Here is a 26,879-nt window from a genome sequence, read left to right on the forward strand (position 1 = left end):
TTTTAATCTGAAGTCCTTAAAAAAAAGGATAATTTGTGCACATAATGCTGTAGAACCCCTATGTTTCACTTTTTGTTACGCCTTGTGTCTTTTTGTTTTTTTTACACATCGTTGTCAATTTAATATAATTAGATGCAAATGTCATACAAGTGAGAGGATTAGCTAGCTTTCAAATCAGGTGTAATTCACCATTTTCTTCATAAGAAAATGCACGTACCAAGTCAGTAATATGACAGTTGTTATCCATTAATTTGATGTGTTTGAGCTTTTAATTTGCCATTTGATTAGGGACTTTCCGTTTTGAATTTCCTCCGGAGTTCAGTATTTTTGTGATTTTACTTTTTATAGATACGCTGATCTTGTTTGAAACGCAGCAAATATCACGATAAACACAAAATTGAAATACAAACTAACCCAATTAAAGTACAATGACAAATCATACATTTACATCACATGAGAATTTTCCATGCTGTTTGACTTAGTATCTCATGATTTTCTTATGCTTTTCAGATTGAAGAAAAGAGAATTTGAATACACCAATTCAGTAACAGTACAAACTAATACACTCTTAATTCCCTGAAGAATGCAGTTAGTAAACCAAAGTTAAAATAACAAACAATTCAAAATCTTGAAATTTGAAACGGAAAATGCTACATTGTACACCTTTGTCATGTCCTGATGTTTTTTTCTCTCTCGAGAAATAAGGACACAATTATGCAAACAATATATTATTGTTTGAAGTGGGATGTTGAATGTATGTTTGTAAAAAAAGTTTGTATACCTCATCAGCAACATGAAAACAACTATATTTTTCGATATTTTTTGCGTGAAACGATTTATATATAAACAATGAACTTGATTTTCATATGATAGAGACACAATCTTTCAAAAAGTTATTTGAGGTTTGACGATGGCATGTCAGTAACTGATAGTCGTCCTTTGTTCGTTTATGTATTATTGCCATTTTGCTTAGTTTCTTTTGTTAACTATTCTGACATCTGATTCGGACTTCTTTAAAACTCAGTGTAACTGTGCGTATTGCTATATGTTTCTTTATTCTACATTGGCTTGAAGTAAAGGGGGAGGGTTGATACTTCACAAAATATCTTTAACCCTGTCGCATTTTTGCGCCTGTTCCAAGGCAGGAGCTTTTTTTAATTTTAGTTAATATATTTTTTGAAGTTCAGTGTGACGTCCATTTTCACTGAACCAGTACAACCTTTTATTTACGGGCCAGCTGAGGACCATATCCGGCTGCAGGATTATTTAGCTGCGTTGAAGACCCATTGGTGGCCTTCGGCTGTTGTCTGCTCTTTAGTCGAGTGGTTATTTCTTTTACATATTCCCCATTTCCATTCTCAAATTTATAATGTATAAGTAAAAGACAAACATAAATTACATTTATTTTTTTAATAAAATAAAAGTCAAAACTGAATTATTGTACCAGTATTCATTGATCTTTTGGGAGCTTAAACAGTATTGTGAATTAAGAAAATTAATTAAATCTTTTTTTAAAATAGATGCTGACAATCAGATGACTTTAAATTAAATGCAACGATTTTTTTTTCAATCCCTTTAAGTTGTTTAGATCATAGTTTATTATTTTCTTTGCTTTTTTTTGTTATGTTCGTTATTATTATGAATACTTCGAATCTTATATAAAGTTACCTGATCGAAAGTAAAAATATACTGTTTCGACTTACATAAAAACGTCTTTATGTTCTTATAACTGGTCAAGGCCGTCTATTATTTTATGTTTTTATCTTTTTGGGTGACTTGTGCGAATGACACACCTTTTATTAATCGTATACTTACTTTTGGTAAACCTCTGGTTCTTTGTTGGGTATGGGTTGATCAGTCTTCGGGTTTCTTTATAGTGTTTTTGTACACTTGCTAGTTGTTTTTTTTTCGTTCTTGGTACCTTTGATAACTATTTCCCACAATTATTCCAAAGATATGGCTTTATCATAATATATTCTTTACACAATTCAAGACTAGAATTAATAATCATATTTTCTTATATTGGTAGCTGACCTTCTTACATTTCTCTGTATAAGGAACAAATGATTTCCTACACCATGAACTGTTTTCATATGAACTATTCCCTTATTCCATTCAATAAACAACATATCTAATCTCAAATCGAATGAGATTTAGTACATATAAAACAAGAAGATGTCGTATGATTTCCCGCAGTAAACATGATATGACAACAATGTACGAATTGTTGAAATCAGTATTATAATGGAAAATGTCAACCACTAAAATATAAGAGATGCATTTACCAGTATATTAAACACAGAAATGTCTCGGGAAAAAATACTTTCACTATTGATTGATTATTTCCTTCTAAAAAAAAGATACAAATTTTTATTTGTTGTTCGATTATAGAAAGGGATATGGTTACATATTGACCTTCCACTCGTTTAGGTTTGTAATAACATGAGCAATACGACGGGTGCCACATGCGGAGCAGGATCTGCTAATCCTTCCGGAGCACACGAGATCCACCTCAGTTTTGGTGTTTTTGCGTTTCGATCTATCAGTTTGAGTGTCTCTCTGGTATCTTTCGCCCCTGTTTTAGGAAACCGGACTTATAAGATAAACATGATGAAGTCAAAATCGCAGGTACACGATTTATTTACTTAAATGATTGAGTAGAATAAAGATTTTGTTTATGACTTTTGAAAAGGTGCCGCCTCATTCATGTCACTAAACCCTTTGCAATGCCAGTTAAAGATCAATTTGAGGTCAAAGTTTGTCCGATTACTCTTAAAATGTCGTATATTGCAGAATCTACGTCTATACATAATGAATTATGTTTTATTCACTGTTTTGAATGAACAAGAACATATTTTCCACTGTACACTTTTCTGAAACTTATTACCCTTCACTGTATTCACTCCACAGAAAAAGGACATGGACATTTACTCAATCACAAAAAGCTTTGAAATACAGTTGGGTGCAGACCAACCATAACATCAAGTAAATGCACGTTAACGCTGCATGTACATATTTCATTTGTTTACTACAATTGCGTTACCGAGGTCAACATGGGAATGTCTTATGTCTCCTCGGTTAATCGCGCGTTAACTCTGAGTCCGTTTAGTCAGTAATAAATGTGAGTTTACTGTCCCCAGATCGCAATTAATGATTCCGCGTTTCGTTGTTGTCGAAAATAGTTCCCCTTAATGAAAGTGTATTTTTTTTCTCTTTTCCTTTCTCATATATTCTTATATATTTCTTAGTTTTAATGGGATGGTAATGACAGAAGAAAGCTGAAATAAATTTGTGGATGTTTTATTTGAACTGATTTTGATATGGAAGGAGTGACTAGGCCAGGTGCTAAAAAGTAATATTGATAGGTTTTGGAACATCTCTTGAATTGTCCATAGTTACATGGATGTGTTTTGGCTAATTTTGTAAAATGTATTTTTCTGGAAGCTGGATATATTTTTTGGACTTTTGTTGTATAAAACACACAAACAATTTGCCAACTAAAGCAGGTGCAATCTTTTAAAGCGACAAAACGCGCTATAAAGAACTAACAGAGGAAATAATTGCGGTGTCGGGCCTACTACATTTCTTTTACATCTGTACCTGTACGTGCATTTGGAGAACATGTTTCAAGTATTCTCATTGATTATTTGTGAAAAATATGAATATTTTGCCATCAATAAATAGATAAAGTATCGCTAAAAATATTATCCGAAATTATTGGATAAGTTAATTTTGTAAAATTAAAAAAAAGAAAAAAAAAGAAAAGAGGATTTACATGTTAACAACAATATGCATTCCGGTGTATTTAACAATGCAATGTTTCGAGACAAGAAATAAAACTGACAACATATTTGATCTATGAGACTTTGTTTTCAAACAACATAATTATTTCAAAATATTTACCGTAGTTCATGGTTTACATAATTTAAAAATGATTTATTTGATCGACATTTATATCTTCTATGTATAATGTCAAATTTATTAAACTGTTTATCTCTGTAGACATAAGGACTTTTTTAATGAAGAAAACAAAATCGTTAAAATAATTCCTTCCTCTTTATGTCACACAATAATCCTAAGATATAAAAGGAAAATGTATTCGTAGAAGAACAATTATATATATAAAAAATATTTGGCATTTTATGTGATGCATGCAACTAGCCATAGTCTTAAAGAGCGTTTTTATGAAATATGATCCTCATTATGTACCAAAAGAAGAGAATTATAATGCTGTAACATACTATGTTTGCCAAATTTAACATACTAAAGTCTATTTATTATTGACACGACAACAAATATAATTTAATTTCTTCTCTGTTATGTATAACAATTCATAACCTCAATACAAGAATATTAAAAGAAAAATGAAATATTGTCCTTTTTTATATTGTTTTGACAAAAACAAATAAGTGTAGACTTACATAGCTCTCATTTTGCGTAAAACGATCAATGATAACTTAATAAATTTATTTATTAACGGTTGGTTGCTTAACGTCCGGTGGAAAATATTTCATGCATAGTCGGGACGACATCCTTAGGGACAAAAAGAACAGAAATTAAATGACATTGCATAGTATTCTCACCAAACGGAAAAATATAAGCATCTTTACTTATTCGATTTTTTTTTAACTTTTTAGTCTTACAATACATCATGAGATATAGTAGTACTTATTTATCAGGCCACTCCTAGAATATTATTAATAATACAAAAAGGATTATTGTTACTTTAAAATTGTTATCAACATGAATATTAGTAACCGTATACTTATGGAGATCTTAATTTGTGTAAAAAAAAACAACGCTAGGAACAAAAAGATACAAAATTGTAATGCCATTTTTAATATTCTTACAAAATAGAAAATATTCGAACTTTTTCTTATATGCAATAACAAAATTTTCCATTTTAAAACCTAGCTTTTTGCAACTATATGTTTATCAATTCATTCTAAAATCTAAAAAGTACTCAAAACTCAAATATGAGGCTTCTACAAAAATTAAAAAAAAAGAAATAAATAAATATTGCCACTTTTTATTGTTATCGACATTAATATAAGTACCCGTAGACTTATTGAGCTCTTAGTTTGTGTAAGTAAAACTATTCATCCTCATGAATGAATGAATGAATTAATCAATTATCAGTTGCTTAACGTTTTGTGGAAAATGTTTCATTTAAAGTCAGGACGACATCCTTAGGGACAAAAAGAACAGATATTGAATGCCGTTGTATCATATTCTCATAAAATGGAAAATATAAGCACTTTTTTTCGACAACACATTTTGCAATTAAAAATTTAAAACTGTGTTATCAAGCAATCCATCCTTAGGTATGAATAGTACTCATTTATCAGCGAAGTACTAGAATATTAATAATAATAAAAAGAAATATTTTCACTGTTAAGAGTTATCGATATAAATAGTAGTAACCGTATACTTAGAGCTCTTGAATATTGTAAAACAATTCGTCCCTAGGAACAAAAAGAACAAAATTATTATGCCATGCTAATACAATGGGAAAAAATTGTCATCTTTTCTTAAATGCGACAACATTTTTTCAATTTTGAACTTGGCTTCCTGCAATTTAATGTTTATCATTTCATTCTGAATTATAAAAAATACTCAGTTATAAGGCCATTACAAGTTTATTATTAAAAAAATATTGTCACTTTTAATGGTTATGTATATAAACATTAGAAACCGATGATTTAAGGAGGTCTCAATTTGTTTACCAGACCGAAATTTTTATTGCGTAATACATAATTCTCACAAAAAGGGAAATATGCGCGCTTTTTTAATGCGACAACAACTTCAGGCCAGTACTAGAACATTGATAAAAAAAATGTATGCTTACTCTTGTAAATATATAATGACGTTATTTCTCTTTCTTGAAACTAGTCCTTATAACATAGTAATGTGTTTACAAAAAATATAGCACCATGTTATAATGGTGTTGAAAAACGTCAACAACTTCACTACAAAACTTAAGCATTATGTTTTCTGTATAATATTACGGATATCGAGCCAAAGTTATAAGGAAGTATTAAATATTTATTGTAATTACAATGCTTGTGTCTGTTAAAGCTGCTAAAAAATACATTGTCTAAATAAAGGATCAATCTTTAAAAAAAACTAATGAAATTAGCCATTCTTCTTTTGTGTCCCGTAATGTACACGTTAAAACGTTCTTTTTGATTGTTGTGAAAAATTAAATTCAAACCTATTTGTCACTTTCATTTACAAGCATCGCAGCCGCAATTGAATGTGTGACTTGTCTTTAAAACATATAAACTAGTTAAGTGATAATGGGCGTCATACTAAACTCCGAAATATACACAAGGAACTAAAATGTAAAATCATACAACACAAACAAAGGCCAGAGGCTCCTGATTTGAGACAAACGAAAAAAGGACTGTTCAACCAAGAACTGCAATGATTTGATGTGACCAAGATTCTCAGCACCTTGTGATATTATACAAATATAGCCTTTGTATGAGGTCGATACAAGGATATATTGACCTGAAAGAAGTATATTGACTGAGGACGAAGTATACTTCTTTGGGTCGATATATCCTGTATTGACCTCATACAAAGGCTATATTTGTTATATTATTAATTTCAAACCATTATCAATATGCATATTTGAATCAAAATCGTCATTTGATTTTGTTTCAAAGATATAATGTTGTCTCCTTGACAATAACAACATACATGTATATTAGTTGCTATTTATTTTTATTTTTTTTTGTTTGATTGACATCTTATGTATTTGAATATTTTGTCAAATAATCGATCACAGATATCATTTGTTTCAAAACGTTTAACGATATCCTGAAATTCATTACATGACGTCAAAAAGTAAATCGGTTTTTAAATATTCTAAAAATAACCGTGCAATATTCTCTGTGCAATATGCTTTGTGCTATCCGCCGTTTTCTCTCTACCTTCGAAAATATAGTTTAACCTGTGACTATCCCTAAACGAATCAAAGTTGTTAAAATATACGAATTAATAATATTATATAATAAGTACTTTCGTAACATACAATTGCTTATATTTTAACGAACATGTCTGGAACATACCACTAATGTTTGGATATTAAATATGTAAATGTTGACTTCAGATATTCTTGTAAATAATAACATTTTTTTTTGTAAAAAAATAATCAGCAGAACGAATGCTTTCTTGAAACATTCAGGATGTCTACCTGAATAATTTGATATTTGATAAATAAAAATAACACTGTGGAGTGTCAGACACGTTTTTCAATATTTTAAGTTGACATGAACACTGACACTAAACAACAAACGAACGCCATGGATATACAGTCCAAACTGTTTGATATCTGAATTTGTTTCTAGAAAATGACAACAAGAGTCGTAATGTGATAGTGACTAAAATGCACGACAAGGAATTAATTCTAATTCATATATGTTATTGCACGTTTGGGAAGCGAGTCCCCCTGACAGTGTTACATTTGCTAACTTCTAACTTGAACTTGTACTGATTTTTTGTTTTATAGTTTTATATATTTGAGGGATAAACAAAACTTATACACCATTCCGTCATTTTATAATGTTTATGAACGGAAAGATTCATTAACTGACTTTAAAAGAAGTGACACATGATGTGCAGTAGCATAACTGAATAGTGATCTTCTGGAACATACATATAGGAGTTAATCCACTGTTTTTTACAGAGACCTGATGAACAATCTTAAGTTTTTTGTGTCGTATTGCCTTTCGTTTATTCTTTAATAATATTATATTGCTTCTTCGATATCTTCATCTATTCTTCATGTAACGAATTTACGGTTTGAGAATGTTATAATATTCTACAGTTCTGTATTTTCCGATTTATAAATGAATTTTCCCATTTGATATTTTTATCGTTAATAGATATAGGAAGATGTGGTGTGAGTGCCAATGAGACAACTCTCCATCCAAGTAACAATTTAAAAAGTAAACCATTATAGGTTAAAGTACGGCCTTCAACACGGAGCCTTGGCTCACACCGAACAACAAGCACGGCATCCAAAATCATCCCTTTATCCTTGGTTGCTATAAGACGCTTTACCTGTACAGTTGTTGCTTGGATGCTCTCTTCGATGTCCGCGTTCGAAGTATAAAAACCGGATAGCTATTCTGTTCACATTGTCATTTGTGCCGGATACGTTGTAAGATGTAGAGCAGAAAGTTAGTACAGTTAATTGTTTAAAACGAGTAGTAGGATAACTAAAAAAAGTGGAGTGTTTGAAACCTTTTGAGAGGATATAGGTAGGAAAGTTTTGGTTCCGTACAAATTGTCTAAACATGGCTAGTGCTACGGTTTTAGGTTCCACGCCTCTCACTATTTCAGTGAGTATTTACTGTTAAACAATACCTTAATGCTGCCCTGTTATTCTAACAGTTTTATACATATATAAAAATAAAGTTTCAAACGCCGAAATTGAATATAGTTTCCATATACACGTGACAATGTATTATAATTTCAAATTCAAGTATAGACATGAGACATATGCATTTTATTATGATATATATAAATCCATAGATTATATCAATTGCTACTCTAAAAATATGGATTAAATCAAATATGGAAATACAGAACAGATTTTTTTGTGTGTGAACATGACAAATATAAGCAATGTTAACATATAACGCATATTATAACATGAACGGTACCAATTTTCCAGCAACAGAAGCGCAATGACACAATTAAAGTCACATTTTTTATAGTTAACTTTGTATAAATAGCTGCATTAACTTTATTGTTCTTACAACTGTCCAGTTATAATCATGTGCCTGATGTTTTACAAGAGGCCGAACAATAATTGAATGAAGTATTCATATTTTTCCGTGTGCTCCCTTTCCGCAAAAAAAAAACCCCACATTAAAACTGGGCAACATATTACAGTTGCAAAATACATGTATATTGACTGTGTTTTCTATGTGTTAGATCGATCATTTAAAATCAAAGATTGAGTTATTTTTATTACAACTCCCAAGTGCAATATGAAGTCTTAAGAAATCTTCAAGTCATGGTTTCAATCAAACTTTACCGCCAAAACTACAAAAACGCCAAAAGAAAATCGACCCTTTTGTCGTAAATTTTATTGTAGAGTTTCTCGTTAGAAACTGATGTTTCTAAATCAAGGGAATGCTATTTATTGCTATTGGTTTTTGATGAATACGTTTCAGCTGTACACTTCGAGAATTATGTGCTAAGTTAAGCCATACAGCGTCAATTATACCAGCAGAGACAAGAGTATAGGAATAACTATAACCGGTCGATGTAATTTATTGTCAAAACTTTCGTAATTTGTTGTCCAGTAGAAATTCACCTCTTTAATCATCTAGTCATACTTCCAGTACGTATACATAAATATAGCATATTTACATTTTGTATTTCAGAAGGGGACCTTATATGAGTCGTAATGCAATAAGAGTTTCAAGAGTTGAAAAATCAGAAGTATCATTCGAATTAATATAAACACCGAAACCACTTATTTAACTTAAACATTAAAAAAAGAATTTATTCTCAACTTGTACTTATTTTTGTTTAGAGGCCAGCTGAAGAAGGCTTCGAATGCCGGATTTTCTAGCTGTGTTGAAGACCAATTGCTGGCTTTGGCTTGCAATCTGATATGTTATGCCATAAACCGCTAATGCTATCTATGCCATGGGGTAGAAACCCTTAGTGATTCAAATAATAAAATAAAAAAGGTCAAAATATATTCGAATATAACCACTATTAATTGATGAAATGAGAGTATTATTTTAGTTTGAAATGTTTGAAGATTGTAAAATAGATCCAACTATTAACGCTTGCATAATTGTACTTTGATTTACATTAGTATGATATCTTTATGGGATGTCGTCTTCATATACACATCTTGATCAACAAATCTAGCAAACGTTCAATTTACGTTTTATATATAAAAATAGGTTATCCATTGCTCTTGTTGTACTGTATACCTATGTGACCTTTTATCGTAAAATAAACAACAATGTCCATAATTGTTTTTCTACTTTACAGTTGACACACCCCGTTGTTATTGAACAAGTAACTGTAACAGGGATAATAACTTAACCAACAGTCAAGACAGTGAGTATGAGATACCTTCATAAACATGAATTTCTACTTTTAGTTCAGAAGCACAACGTGCATTAGTGGTTACACTTTGTAAATATGATTGCATTGTCTCCGTTGGTATCACTCATCGAGTAGTTTTGGTGTTGACATTGAATATCATTGATATATCATGTTTAAATTGCCTTTGCCGTATTGTAAAATATCTAACGTAATTTTTAGGTTTCTGAATCTGTACAACTTCGTATTTGAATTGGACTTTCAATGTTTTTAATCCGAGTAGTTGTGGACAATACTTGTCTGATGCACTTAATTTAAGTCTGCCGGTGTTTTTTTCTTCTTTTTATTGCAAACTACTTACTTGTTATGCTTCGGAAAAATGTATTTTTCAGTGTCTTTTTTTCACATGTAGTTGTTTCTGCAATATACAATATTTACAAAATCTGACAACTTTGCACAACCTGTAGCTTGAAAAAAGCCTAGACACCAATACTTTTTTTCAACTGTTTGTAAAAGAATGATACAAAAAAAAATCAATCAATTCTAGTTCATACTCTTTATGTACCTAAATTAAACACAAATGTTTTCTCCTTTGAACATCTCCAGTAATGATTCCTTCCTACATTTTCTTGCACACAAGAGGAGTAAAGTCTCGAAAGTTATATATTTGACTGTGTTTCCTGTTAAACGTCTTGTAAAACCAGATTAAAAGCTTCATCTGTTAGATCTTATTATTATATTGTAAAAAGAAAACACTTTTTCATTGAACTTTGTTCTATTTTGTACACAGTAAAATAAAAAGCATCTATAGACTAAAGGGACAGATTTCATATTATGCTTCGATTGGTTGATACTTGAGAGCGTATATTCTGTCAATTATTATCCAGACGAATGTTTGTCAATGTGGTATTAATATATATAAATGCGAATATGTTCACAGTGGAACCTTATCCACAGGAATAATTTTGATCATTTAACTACTACATGTAAATTATTTTACTCAATACTCCTGACGGATTAATTATCTTATTATGTATGACAAGTTTTAATGAATAATTATCAAAGGTAACATGATTATAATTAAATACGTCAGACACCCGTTTTGGTCCACATCAGACTCATCAATGACGCTCAATTCAAAATAGTTATGAAGCCAAACAAGTACAAAGTTGAAAGTTGATAAAAATTACTTTCATTTGATTTGTCGCATGTAATTTCCAGCCGTTAATTTTTTGCAATGATATCAATAAAGAAACAGATTTTCTATTTAACGAAGCTAGGTTATGTAAAATATCTTTCCTATGTCAATGAATGTTTTTTTTTAAATTTGGAAAATGTTCGGTAGTTAAATTCGTATTTTAAGATTAAAAATCAAAATTTCTTGAGTGAATACATATCGTTATCATCGTGGTGGTTATGTAGAACATAAAACCAATCTTTTTCTTCACGTAATAATGTTATCATTTTATAAATAATATTTTTAATCTTGTTTTAATAATTATACCATAAGAAATATCATAAGAACTACGAGTTAACCTTTTAAAGGACACACTGACCCACAATACTCTGCATATGTTAGAGTTAATAGTTATCGTTACAAGTTAAAATGAATATAATAAGTATTCTTTATTCATATCCGTAGATATGGTTGTTTTAATATGATTACCTACCTCAGTTTTTTCCAGAGGCAAAGTCGGAAGATGTTCATGGTATAGAATGGCGTCATAGAACTAGCATCTACAAATATGAACTCTGACTCGTGCGATATTAAAGGAAATTCAGACAGTAAAGGTTAAGTAAAAGTAAAAGCATCGTTTTTATATTATGCATGTCAATCACAAACTTATTATTGGAAATTGGAAATCTGACGTATTTTTTGACGGGGTGTAATACGTCTTTGATAGAACCATGTAGGTTTTCAAACATAAGAAGTTTTTATTTAGAGACTGCGTTCCTAGAATCAATCAAATTTGGCTTTTTATCTTATAGACGGGATCACATTAACTTACAGAAATCATGATAATCTAAGGAATTAAAATTTTTACTAGAAACAACCACCAAACTAAGTAAACGCTTGTGAATTGATCCCGGGTAAAAGATAACAACACCCGACGCTATTAGTTTTTTGAAATAGTATTTTTTAATAATTATGTATTTAACAGTTTCATCTGAAAATATGATAGAACTTAAACCACTAAAAACTAAACCAAGTACAGATAAGGAAGTTATTCATGAACTGACTTTAGAGAAAAACGTAAGTGACATCATAAGTTATATTGAAACATTATTCATATTTTCGCCTTAAACCAGATGTCCATGTACCTTTATAACAAAAACGCAATATTACAATTCACAAATACATCAATGTTAGAAAAGAGGGGCAAAAGATACAAGAGAGGCATTCATACTCATGGATCGATAATAAACTGACAACACCATGGCAAAAAGAAAACCTAAAATAAAACCCAGAAAGACAGACAGACAAATAATAGTACACAAGACACAACATAGAAAACTAAAGACTAAGCAAGACGAACCACACCAAAAAACTGGGGTTCCTGATCTCTGGAAGTTAATTCACATGCTAAAAATACATGTGCTTGTTTTTAGAGTAAAAATGTTATGCCATGACAAATTATTTTAATATAAGATTTGTTTCAATTTTGTCTGCTGTAGTTTTTAAGTATTTTTGTATTATCTGCAGTTATGATCATCATTTTTTCCGAGGAAATTTTGTCAATTTTAGGTGCGAAATTTGACTGGAAATCGGCACAATGAAAATCATTTAACCTGAAGTTAAATTGTTTTGCATCATGTTTGATTTAAAGTATAAATTTAGCATTGATGTATTAGATTTGTGCGAAAAATAAATATTTGATGCAAATGGTTTTATTAGTTATACAAGCTGATATCCAGTTTGAATTTTACGATGAATTCGCCAACGCTCCGACTTCAGACGAAAACGTAAGTGACATTATATGCAATAAGCAAACTTTATATTTGTCTTCATCCAAAACTGGATTAGCATGTATCTTCATTACAAAAGTCACAATATACGATGCATAATTATATCAAGGTTGGAAGTTAATTCACATATAATGCCTTATTTATTCTTGTTTGAGGTCTAGATTTATCATGCAACGAGTTTGCCATAAAAACGTAAACGTGTTGTTTTAATTTTTGTCTGTTATTATTGCAAATTTTTTTTGTATATAACCCGCAGTTATCGCTATATTAAGAATTTTCCTTCCACTGTACTGAATGATAATTTCCTTTCTCAGCAAATGCTATGCATAATAATCGCTAGAAACCAAGGGCGCACGTGCCCTTTGTCAATCAAATTATCATTGGTGTCATAGGTAAACTAGCGATAAACAGATTATCGTTGGTTATCTCACATCGATTGATGTTCTTACTTTCTCCGCATCAGCTAAAGCAAGAAAATCAATCTCGTTGAGATGATCACCATTGTTTCAACAAATGCAGTAAACATAAAGCCAGAAATTCCTCTGTAACCGGTGAAATGAACATTATACAACTTGAAGTAGTATTTTATCATGTTTAATTGAAAATATGAGTATATGCATGGATTTGATGCCACAAATAATAAGTCATGTCATTTGTTTTATCATATTTATGCAGGCTGATATCCAGTCTATGTCGAACGATGAATATGCCAGTGCACCGACTTCAGACGAAAAAGTAGGTGACATTGTATGAAATGTTCAATTTTTAATTTTATTTCCATCTGAGCCCGGATGTGCAAATATCTTCATTACATAAACGGTATATTACGATGCATAAATGTATACATGCAAGGACTTTTTTCTGATGTGTAGATATTCAATGCAATGAGTGTTTGGCGTAAGAACTCATGTAAATGTTTCTTTCTAAAAAAGATTTGTCTATTAGAATTTGAACGTTTTTTTTATTGTATTAACAGAAGTTATTGTCACCACAGTGTCAAGGAAATGTTGTTAACATTGAGGCAGAAATTCCTCTAAAACCGTTGAAATGGACAGTATATAACTCGAGGTGATTTTATTTTTATTATTTGTAATTGATAGTACCAGTTAAAAATGTATGGATTTGTTGCCACGAATTATAATTTAGCCATTTGTTTTTATCATATCATTACAGGCTGACATACAGTCTAAATCTAACTCTGAATTCGCCAGTGCACCAACTTCAGATAAAAAAGTAAGAACAAATAATATGTAATGTCTAACCTATAATTAGGAAACATGTTAAATATATCTTTGTTTTAAGTGTAAATATGAAATGCAATGGGTTTTCCATAAAAAAATATATCAATGCTTTTTGTTTTTATTGTTTCTGTTATAATTTTTTTTTTAATATTATCGGCAGTTATGATTATTAATGATTCCAAGAAATGCGATTACATTGTAACAATAAGAGAGAAAATCCACTAAAACAGATACAAAGAGCAGTATTTAACTTGAGATGAAGTGGTTTTGCATTATGCTTAATTCAAAGTACATGAATGGATGAATGAATCTTTTTGGCGCTGAATGAATTTTCATTATGTTCTAATTCGTAATCTCAACCGAACATAAAGCATTTATCAATATAATACAAAACTCTCAATTGGGAGTAGCCACTTGCAAAAGTCAAGTGCATTTTATTCAGATAATAAATACACGTAATTCATTTAATACCAATGAGTATTGTGATAAATTAATTATTTAGAAAAACGCCTCTGGAACAATTGACTGCAATGACTCGAATGACTTGATCTACCTTAAAACCACCAGTGCATGAAATGCTACCCGCATTCCTTATATATCCAATCAAACAGACCTATCTATAAATAGCATACACACGTGTACCTTACCAAACAAAACAAACTTGCATCGATATATGTACAACTTTGATAAATATAATTATGTTCTAATTCGTAACCTCAAACGAACATAAAGCATTTATCAATATAATACAAAACTCTCAATTGGGAGTAGCCACTTGCATAAGTCAAGTGCATTTTAGAAAAAAACAAAGATCGGGGTATTGTATGATAATTTTTTTATAATTAAATACCTAAATTCTGAGATACAGATAATTGAGTAACTATGTTTTCTTTCACATATCCGTCCTTAGCAGATTCGGATCTCCATCTGCCATGTTTTTTAAACCCTTTATCTAATATCCCGGCATTAGCCGCAAACGATGCCCCTCACGAACAAAGTGAATGTGATCCAAACTTTTTCTTATCCAATCCAATGGATTCCAACTTCTTCAATGAAATGTGACCATCGCAACGTATTTCATATATTTGTAATTTTTTGTAATATGTAATTTGTCGGAAAATAATTTTTCTATTTTAGATAATGATCTATAACGAGATAGCATCTTTACTGGACATGTATTTTTATGTGTTTTTGAAATAATAATATTGCTTCCTTTTCTGTATTTGTCCGTTTTACTTTTTTCGATAAAAATCGACACATGAGTGACATGAAATTGGACATCACAGGAACGAATATTTACCAATTCAGAAAACCTCATAAAACCAGCAAAACCAATCAAACACAATGTAACAATACGTATATCATAAAGATTACTGGACACTCCGATTTTTTCGACAAGTTTACTTAAAATTTCGGCTGTGATCGGTTCTTTCTTATTACTTGGACGGGATAACTGTCTTTAAGCTCCTTCGGCTACTTGTACAACAAGATCATCAGAACACGGATTTAAAAATCCAGCAATTCTGTGTGCAAAACCTACTGAATAAATAACTTCGTCTATCTTTGAAGCTGGACACTCGTTTTGCATTAAATAAACAATATACAAGCTCACATGATAATCACTTGCTGGCATGCTGCTAACTGAATCGTATTGTTTACACCACCTACACCATGCTTTAAATCCATAATTATACTTTTTTACGGTATTTGATGCTTTAGAATTCAAAACAACTTCTGGCAATTTATTTCGAAAGCTCCTTTAAACGAATATCATTTTCTTTATCAATTTTTGTCCACCTTCCAATATGAAACAAATCTGAAATATGTATAATAAAAAGAGAAAATAATTCATCTGTATAAAGAGGCTATAAAAAATTAGCCAGCTTACTATAGTGTAACGTGTAAAGCTTGTAAATTTTATGGCATATTATAGCCAAGCATTCTGATACATTATATTGACCTTAATAAGTAGTGTCATGTAGCCAAGTGGCGTATTTATTGATTCAGCATGCATTTTGTTTTCTGTTCAAGCGATATACATGTATATTCTAGTCAATCAACGTGACTTCAGTGATATTTTTGCCAAGCAGTATATGTGTATTGTTATTCTAGCCAAGCGGCATATCTATATTGTTATTCTAGCCAAGCGGCACTCTGTATTGTAATTCGAGTAGCCAAGCATCAATCTGTATTGTAATTCTAGCCAAACGGCAATCTGTATTGTTATTCTAGCCAAGCGACAACCTGTATCGTTATTCTAGCCAAGCGGCAACCTGTATTATTATTCTAGCCAAGCGGCAACCTGTATTGTTATTCTAGCCAAGCGGCAACCTGTAATCGTTATTCTAGCCAAGCGGCAACCTGTAATCGTTATTCTAGCCAAGCGGCAACCTGTAATAGTTATTATAGCCAAGCGGCCAACCTGTAATAGTAATTCTAGCCAAGCGGCAACCTTTATCGTTATTCTAGCCAAGCGGCATATCTTAAGTGTTACTCTACCCAAGCGGCATATCTATAATGTTTTACTAGAGAATAATGTTGAACAGAAAATACCTAAACCGTACTAAGCCAGCTATACATAATAAAAGACTTTGTTTGTAATGCATTTGTATTATAATTCATAATCCAATCAATTATATCGATATTAAGTCACAATGCGTACTGCAAGTACAGTGCCTTTGAATTCATCTGAAAAAAACAATGATTTCTTATTAGAACCATGAATATAAATGTCTTTAGTATCATTGAATTCAAGTATATCAGCCACATAAGGTTGACATAACAATTTATTCTGATATAACAAAGGCCAAAATGGCGCAGACTCCCATTTTGGTATTATAAGAGTACCTGAAGCTTTACACGCAATACAATGATTAATCACTCTACATACTAAATGTATAGGGGGAACCAACCAATTATTTTTCTCCTTCCAGTCAAAGGAAAACGCATCTACACCTGATGAACCTGGTGTATAAAATCTAGAATTAAATAATTCAATTTTCTTGTTATTACTGTCGGCAAATCTATCAACTGAATGAGGTCCATACATAGAATCTATCAATTCAAAAAACTCAAGACTGACGCCCCAATCATCAAATTCAAAAATCTTGCTTATAGCATCTGCCTTAACATTAGGTATCAATTCAATATATATATTAATAGAATTTTTAACACAAATAGAAAATATTGACATCGCCAAACTATGTAATTGCGGTTTACCACTACACGACTCTACTATACCAACACAATTCTGACTGTCTGTAAACCATTTTAAGACTTTCCCTGATAACTGACCTTGAAAAGTATCTATACATAATTCTATAGCCTTCAATTCCCTCCATGTCGAACTCAACTCTTTCTCTCCACCAGTCCACATTTTATGAAATATTTGATTATCTAATTGACAAGAATAAGCTCCACAAGCAAAACTGCTAGCATCCGAATACACAATAATAGATGGAACCTTATACTCTGAAAAGCATTTCAAATTCAAAGCAGAAATTTCATGCTTCCAAAACTGTAACTCACCTATAACCTCTTGATCACTCAAGATAAAACTATAATCCCATGAAACACGTGACTCAATCAATCTATACAAATTTCTAGTCATTAATCTGGTTACATTACCTATGACAGGTGACATAGAAATTACTCTCCCGGTGACCCCAGCTAAAATGCGTGCACTAACAAACGGTAGATAGTCCATCACTCGATTAATACAGGTAATAAGATCAACTAATCTCTGGGACGGAACTTGAATACTGTGATTCAACGAATTCCAAATCAAACCTAACCAAACAAGCTCCTAACAAGGTTTCCATATAGATTTTTCTATGTTAACTACAAAACCAGCATTAGATAACGTCTGTGACACAAAAACAGAATCTAAATAAGCAGAATCGAAATCAGAATTTGTACCCATACCATCATCTAAATATATAACGACACAGATACCATTTTTCCTCGAAAACTTAACTAATGGCCTTAAACATTTTGTGAACACATAAGGACTAGAAGACAAACCGAACGGTAATACTATAAAAATGTAAAAGTTTTCCATGAAAAACCTAAATAAGTTTGACAGGATTTTGCGATATCAAAATGATGATAACCAGACCTCAAATAAAACTTAAAATTGAAGATATTCTTCTAAAAATATTGTAGTGCTACCCTCCAATCTTCAAATTTTATTTTGTTTTTCCAAATATGTTTGTTAACTTCCCTTAAGTCTAAAATCAATCTCTTTTTCCCCGATTTTTGTGTCGAAACTGTTAATGATTTATAACATGAGGCCTGGTTTTAACTTCTTCAATACAATCATTAACTAACAGTTCAGCAATAGCTTGTGATACAAATTCTGCATTATCAATAGAGGATTTATTATTTTTACTAAATACCGAATCCGGTGTTGTAATAAAAGGTATAGCATAGCCGTTTTCATTAATGTCTAATACATAAGAATTTGCTTCTATCTTTTTCCAATAATCTAAATGTTTTTTCAGTCTACCTTCAACAGATTGTACAGAAATTGATTGTTCATATTCATATGAATCTAGTTGTAAAGTATTTAACTGTTCTTTTAATTCACTTTTATCATTGTCAACAAAATCAAAATAATACTTATTATTAGTATCTTTGTCCGGAACTTGCTGACTTGTTGAACTTTGGGCAGTTCCTTCTCGAATGACCCATGGTTTGGCAACCAAAACAGATGTCTGTGGGTTTAGGTCCAGTGTTGTTTCTCTCATAGGCACGAAAACTATGGTCAATAGCACTAGTAACAGTGGCAGAAGGTACTGTGCGGGACTCCTCAGGCATTTTCGATCCGTAACTGTTGCCACTTTTACGTTTGTTCCTGTCTTGTTCGAAGTTCTTCTTAGCTTTGAGAGCACGGGTTTCTGCTGACCGGATTCTTCTCTCGTCGTCGGTATCTGATACCAGCTCATCAGAAAGATACTTCTTGACTGTACCCCACCGGCAGGGGATTTGTCTGCAATCTTTATACAGAGGAAATTTTAAACTTTTCTTAACTCATTTTTTTATTTTTTTTAAACTTTTTACTTTTCTTTCATTTTGATTAATTTTAAAAAATTTTTGATATGTTTTATGTGGGTTGTACATTCTTTTATATTATTCTATTTAACCGACAATCAATGTTTTCATTTTACACGCCACTGCTCAGAAATTGTATTTATGTGATTGTATATTTTGCTTTTACCTTATGTATCTTATTTTTTTGTTTATTCATGTTAAGCGCTTAGGGTAATTTTTCAAATTATATAATGCGCTATATAAATATTGTATAATAAATAATAATAATTCGTGGTCAATGTCCGAATTAAATTCAACTTAAAATTATATGAATGTTCTGCTTTAAGTTTTTTCAAGACTTTATCAGATTTACTTGCCGCTTCTTCTTTCAACTCACGTTTACGACTTCCTATTCTGCTATCAAAATAGTCCTTGAAAAGGCATAAAGTTGATTCAGCGACGTCTTTGGCTGTTTGTTGCTCTTCTCTACGGGTATTGGGAATAGTTTCTTCGCTTTCAGAATTTTCCATACTCAATTGAAAGTACAAATTTGTGAGAATATGAAAAAGCCTCTGGAACACTTGACTGCAATGACTCGAATGACTTGAACTATCTTAAAACCACCCGTGCATGAAATGCTACCCGCATTCCTTATATATCCAATCAAACAGACCTATCTATAAATAGCATACACATGTGTACCTTACCAAACAAAACAAACTTGCATCGATATATGTACAACTTTGATAAATATAATGCCTAATTGTTGAATCCTATTACTACAGGTTGATATCCAGTCTAAATCTAACGATGAATCCGTCAATGCACCGACTTCAGACAGGAAAGTAAGTGACATTCTATGTGATGATCAACATTTAATTCTCTTTCCATCCTAAACTGAATGTGCATGTATCTGCATTGCAAAATCAAAATATAACAATGCACAAATATATCAAGGGTTATATGCAAGGAATAATATATTATTGTTTGTAGTAAAGACATGTTATATAATGAGTTTGCCATTACAATTTATTGCAATGTATGTTCTGTATTTTTGTTTTCTATAGTTTAAAGATTTGTATATAACCTGCATTTATGCCATCATTGATTCGCCGTCAACATTAAGTTAGAAAAACCGGTGAAATGAACAGAATTTTTGCGCCTGTCCCAAGTCAGGAGCCTCTGGCCTTTGTAAGTTCTGTATAATTTTTGCGCCTGTCCCAAGTCAGGAGCCTCTGGCCTTTGTAATTAGTTTTGTATGATTTTTAATTTTAGTTTCTTGTGTATAATTTGGAATTTAGTATGACGTCCATTATCACTGCATTAGTATATATATTTGTTTAGGGCCAGCTGAAGGACGCCTCCAGATGCGGGAGTTGCTCGCTGCATTGAAGAACTATTGGTGACCTACTGCCGTCGTCTGTTCTATGGTCGGGTTGTTGTCTCTTTGAAACATTCCCCGTTTCAATTCTCAATTTTAGTATTTAACTTGAAGTGAGGTGGTTTCCTATCATGTTTAATTTAACGTATGAGTAGCTAAATAGAAATATGAAGATGTGGTGTGAGTGCCAATGTATAGATGTATAAATTTGTGCCACGAATTATAATTTCAAACCATTTGTTTGGTAGTTTAAATAAAGGCTGCCATGTATCTTCATTACAAAATCGCAATATTACGATGCATAAGTATATTATGGTTGGAAGTTAATTCACATACAAAGAATAACATGATTCTGTTAGAAGTGTAGATATTTTATGCAATGAGTGTGACATTGCAATTGATGTAATTATTCTGTTATATTTTGTCTGTTATAGTTTAATTTTGTTATATTACCTGCAGTTATGTTCATCATTGTTTGGAAGTAAGGCGGTTGATATCATGGGAGAAAATCCAAATGCACCGATTTCAGACAAAAAAGTAAGCGATATCATATGACATGTTCAACCTTTAATTCTTTTTTCAATTCTAAACTGGATGTGCATGTTTCTTTATATAAAACCCGTAATATCACAATGCATAAAGACATAAAGGTTTGAAGTTTATTCACATGGAAATTATATTCTTGATTGTAGTGTAGATATGTTATGCAGTGAGTTTGCCATAACAAATTATGTCGATGTTTCGAGGGTTATATGTGTCTTTAATATGTTTTAAAGTTTTATTTAATATTACCCGAACGTATGATCATCATTATTTCGACGAAATGCGGTCAACATTAAACGAGAAATCCCACTGAAACCGTTAAACAAACAATATGCAACTTGAAATGTAGTATTTTTGCATCATGTTTAATCTATGAGTACGAGTACATGTATGGCTGTATGGATATTGTGCTAAGAATTGATATTTCATGCATTTTTTTAAAATATTTTGTTATATTTAACATTGCCATTAAAACGGCAGGTTTGGCATGCCACAAAACCAGGTTCAACCAACCATTTTAAGATTTATTTTTTAAATGTCCTGTATCAAGTCAGGAAAATGCGATTGTTATATTATAGTTCGTTTCTGTGTGTGCTACATTTTAATGTTGTGTTTCAGTTGTGTCCTTGTTCTCCTCTTATATTTGATGCGTTTATCTTAGTTATAGTTTGAAACCCGGATTTGTTTTCTTCTCAATCGATTTATTAGCTTCAAACAGCGGTATACTACTGTTGCCTTTATTGATATAGGCTGATATCCAGTCTTATGAGTCTAACGATGAATTCACCAATGCACCGCATTAAGACGAAAAGGTTAGTGACATTATATGTAATGGTCAACCTTTAATTATATTTCTATACTTGATGTGCATGTATTTTCATTACAAAAAAAACTGAATATAACGGTGAATAGATATATGGAGGTTGGGATTTAATTCACATGGAAAGTATTTTCCTGTTGGGAGTGTAAATATTATATATAATGAGCGTCGCATAACAATTAATGGTCAATGCTTTTTTTTATTTGTTTGTTATCATTTTTAAAGTTTTGTTTTACATTACCCGCATGTTTTATCATCACATAGTCATCATTGATTTGAGAAAATACGGTCAAACATTAAGCAAAAAAACATAAAACTGGTCCTATGAACAGTATTAGATTTGAAATATAGTGGTTTTGCATCATGTTGAATTGAAAGACGAGTACATGTATTGATAATGGATGTATGGATATTGTGCTACGAATCAATATTCCATGCCCTTTGTTTATTATGTTAATACATTTTGATATCGAGTTTGAAATTAAAGATGAATTCGTCAATTAATTTTGTCAATTTAAAAAAAATAATTTATTCTCTGTTTACCCGCAGTTATGATTATCATTGTATCTTGAAAATGGAGTTAACATTAATGAATAAAATCCACTTAAACCGGTGAAGGGATTTTGTGCTAGGAATAAATATTTCATGCCATTTATTTTATCATTTTAATAAAGGCTGATAGCAAGTATAATTCTTACGATTCATTGGCGACTTCAGATGAAAAAAGTAAGTGACATTATATGTAATGTACAGCCTTTAATTATATGTCCATCCAAACCGGACGTGCAGAAATCTTCATTACCCAAACGGAATAATTTGATGCATAAATATATACAAACCACAAGATGATTTTCACGCATAGACAATAATAGTATTTTGACTTGACATATCAACAATATAAGGATAAGGCTTAGAAACGAAGAAATGCGAGGCTCTGCCAAGCTTTTTTCCCGATTCGTGTCGAATCCTTATATTGTTATACTGCAATATTGGAAAAAAAAACCATTTTCAATTATTGTTTATTGTGTTATTGTTATTTAATATAAGGCTTCGTATCTGACGGAGAAATAAACAACACAATGAAATGAACATTACCTGTTTAAACCAAGCAATGGTGAAAGAATGAGTTTGAGAATAGACATAAATATCAACAATAAGCATAACACATAATGATTTATAGGTTTTAAACAAAACATATTAACAAGCGAAAAATGTTTTCCAACAAGTGTAAAAGAAATAAGATTGAGTCGTTCCACGCCTCGTTATATACATTGATTACAAGGACAGGCATGGATGATTAACTATTGTTCCGGCTCTACTATTTAAATATTCATGAGGAAAACTGATATCGGGTCAGTGACTGTATATGACTAAGAAATATATAGTCAGTTGAATGCTCAAACAGAACGAGTGCAGTATAAAAAGAATCATAAGTTATTGTCTGTAGTGAAGATCTTTTATACAATCAGTGAGCCACAACAGTTTATGTCAATGTATTTTTCTCTATTTTGTCTGTTATAATTCTTAAGTTTTTTATTTTCATTTTGCTGCAGTCATTATCGTTATCATTTCAATTAAATGCGGTCAACATGAAGAACACGAAGAAAGAATTTCCACTTAAACCAGTTGAATGAACCGTATTTAACAGCAGAAAAAGTAGTTTCGCATCATGTTTAATTCAAAATACGAGTGCGACTACTGATATCTGGATTTTGTGTCACGAATTTATATTTCATGCTATTTGTTTTATCATATTGTTACAGGCTACTTCAGACGAAAAAGTAAGTGTCATTTTATGAAATGTTTAACCTTTGAATATATTTCCTTATTAAACTGGATGTGAATGTATCTTCATGACAAAAAACGGAATATAACGATTCATAAAGATATTAAAGTTGGAAATTTATTCACATGGAATTTATATCTTGTTTATAGTGTAGAAATATCATGCAAAGAGTTTGCCATAACACATATGTCCATTTTATTTTTACTTTTGTCTGTTATGGATTTTTTTATTACAACCCACAGTTATGATCATTATTGTTTCGAGGAAATGCAGTCATTATTAAGGGAGACATTCAATTGAAACCGGTACATGCACAGTAATTTACTTGAAATGAAATGGTTTGGTAGTTCTTTAAATTTCAAGTACAAGTACCTGTATGGATATTGCACCCCGAATTAATATCCCATGTAATGTTTTTTTATCATATTAATAAAAGTTAATAACCAGTTTTTAATAAACGAGAAACAGTTCAAAAATTCAAAATTGTATATCGAAATTGGACAAAAAATGTCATGGCAGAATATGAAAAACGACCAAAGCAAACAACAGTACACTAAAAACAATACAGAAAACGGAGCACCAATTACACCACAAAAAAAATTGAAGGTGATCCCAGGTGTTGTGCAAGAATGCGCAGTTCAATCTTAGTTAAAACAATGCCTTTGTTGGTTTATTTACATTGTTTACATCTGGTTTATGCATTTAATGTTTAATATTGATTCATTATTCTAAATATTTTTTATTGTAAGTATATGCTTATACTAAAACTATAGTATTGAGCTTAGATGCATTTGTAAATTTTTAATTCAAATAAACCAATTAGTTGATATTGATCGGTGTAGAAACTCGAGAGGAACCTTAAAGTTTAAAAAATAGGTATTTCTGTATCTATAAGATAAATCGCATTTGCGAATGTGTCAATTGAGAAGTAAAGGGAATCTTCCCTCGACATTGATATCGAAATAGATGGTGAAATTTTCAACGTACCCTACTCGTGTAGACACATTTCGTCTCGCACTGTCATAAGTTATTGTATATTTTTGTCGTCATGGAAGATATCTTTAAAAAGTTTTTATACAGAAAAAGGAATAGTCAATTGGTAATAATACCATAGAGAGCGATGTTTAACGTCCGTCGATAACAACTGGTGAAACAATGCAAAATTTTAAAACAAACGATTTGCTCTATTCTTAAGAAATATAAACAAACAAACAATGAATAAAATAGTATGAGGCATATTATATAATTGTTAACCACTAAATAACAGTCTCAAAACTTGAAATTTGATAATCATGCACTTTACAGCGTTAAACATGTTTATTATCGTTCAACACTTAATACAATTATTATGTGCAATACTTACAATACATGTAGTAGGCGTGTTATTATATCTCAATGAGAGAAACACGGTCAGATGAACATTTAGTTTTAAGTAATAACCTTGTCTGATAGAACTTTTTCTCATCCAGATCGTAGATTTTGATCGATTATATGACATTTTAAAAGAAAGAACAAACTCATATCTCCATTTTAAAGTTAAAAGAAAAAAACCGTTGACGTGTTGCAGTTACGATCATCACTTCGTTCTCCTCGAAGTTATTGAACTAAAAAAGGAAGAACAAAATAAAGAGACAATCAAAGTCATTGTTGCTCACTATACATCATCGAAAGAAATTTTCACAAATAACAGTAAATTTGGAATAGGTAAATTCATAAGTGAAACCATAATAGTCGAAAAGCAAAACAAAGCAGGGCATGAACTTTTTGATTACAAATCAGATGGACTTTATCTTGTCAATCCACCATTCTCTAGAGTTGACCACACTATACGTGAAAGACTTTATAAGCGATTAGGGGAGCGAATGTACGATTTCGGAGCCAACAATTGTGAACATGCAGTAAATTACATACTTACTGGAAAGTCTGAAAGTAAAGGATCAAACTCAAGTCCAAGATGTGCTGACTTGGTTTCAGCTGCATTTGGTGAATTGAAGGAATTTGGGCTAAAAGTAGCACTGATGATAGCCATTGTCAGTTCGTTGGCAGGCTCTCTTACACGATACTCATATGTTAGATTATTGATTGCAGGCGTAGCTGCCGAACGTTCTGATATTGGAGTCAACGAAACTTGTTCAAATCTGCTAGGTGACAATATTATACTCGAAGCAAAAGTTGTGCTGGACAAACATAGTGAAATACCCCGTTTTTCAGAAATACCATCATCAGAAGATATTATTTCTGACATAAAAGCATCATTAAATATTCCATTCCTATGCGAAATTGCCGAATTACTTGCCAAGGAAGCCATACAAAAGACTTTCTGGTTATCAGTATGTATGTCAGTATCAGTAGAAACAATGTTTTTAATTAAAAGAATAATCTTTGTATATATACCTCTTTTTGAAATTCAGATAAAAAAAGACTTTTTTAGAATGATATTAGTGAGATTAGTTGCAGGGTATTTGTCAATCCCTATAGGTATTTTAGGTGGATCGGTAGGGCAAGCCTACTTGTCCCCTCCAGCTTTATATTTCTTTATATTTGCATTTTTTGCCAGTTTAATTGCACGATATATACTTACAATAGTAGCCAGTATCATGTTTGACTGTCTTTACTGTTGTTTTTGCGAATGTTTCTGTGGGAGTTGTTACACGTGTTTCTTTGATCGTTGTAAAGAATTGTGTTGTGACTGTTGTTGTAATTACTGCTGTTTAGATATTGATCAATATAAGAATAAAAAGGATGTTGAAAACGGCTGCTCCTTAGGTTGTTGTTGTGTTTTTGAAACTGATATAAAAAAATTGAATACTAATGATGGCTGTAATCAACGCGATGACACACCCTATTGTAATGGTCCTAATGTTAAACAACGTGTATGCTATAGTGCTGCTGTTTTATGTTACTCATTATGTATTGCAGGTATAATTGTTGCCCTTTATTATTTTTTAGACTGATATATTATACAAATATAATAGATTTTTTCCATTTACTGTTATGTGTGAATGGCAAAATATTTATTGCTTTTTT

General features: G+C 31.2%; 1 protein-coding gene across 1 annotated transcript in view; it reads right to left on the bottom strand.

The window, feature by feature from the left end:
- Positions 1-18,342, bottom strand: part of LOC134686080 (uncharacterized) — a 379,196-nt gene extending 360,854 nt beyond the window's left edge. Inside the window, exon 1 of the mRNA XM_063545765.1 lies at positions 17,586-18,342. Coding sequence (XP_063401835.1) covers positions 17,586-17,997 — 412 coding nt within the window. The 5' untranslated portion in view covers positions 17,998-18,342. The remainder of the gene's footprint in view (positions 1-17,585) is intronic.
- Positions 18,343-26,879: the final 8,537 nt, after the last annotated feature.

This window comes from Mytilus trossulus, chromosome 10 (assembly GCF_036588685.1).
Source record: "Mytilus trossulus isolate FHL-02 chromosome 10, PNRI_Mtr1.1.1.hap1, whole genome shotgun sequence".
NCBI classification, from domain to species: Eukaryota; Metazoa; Mollusca; class Bivalvia; order Mytilida; family Mytilidae; genus Mytilus; species Mytilus trossulus.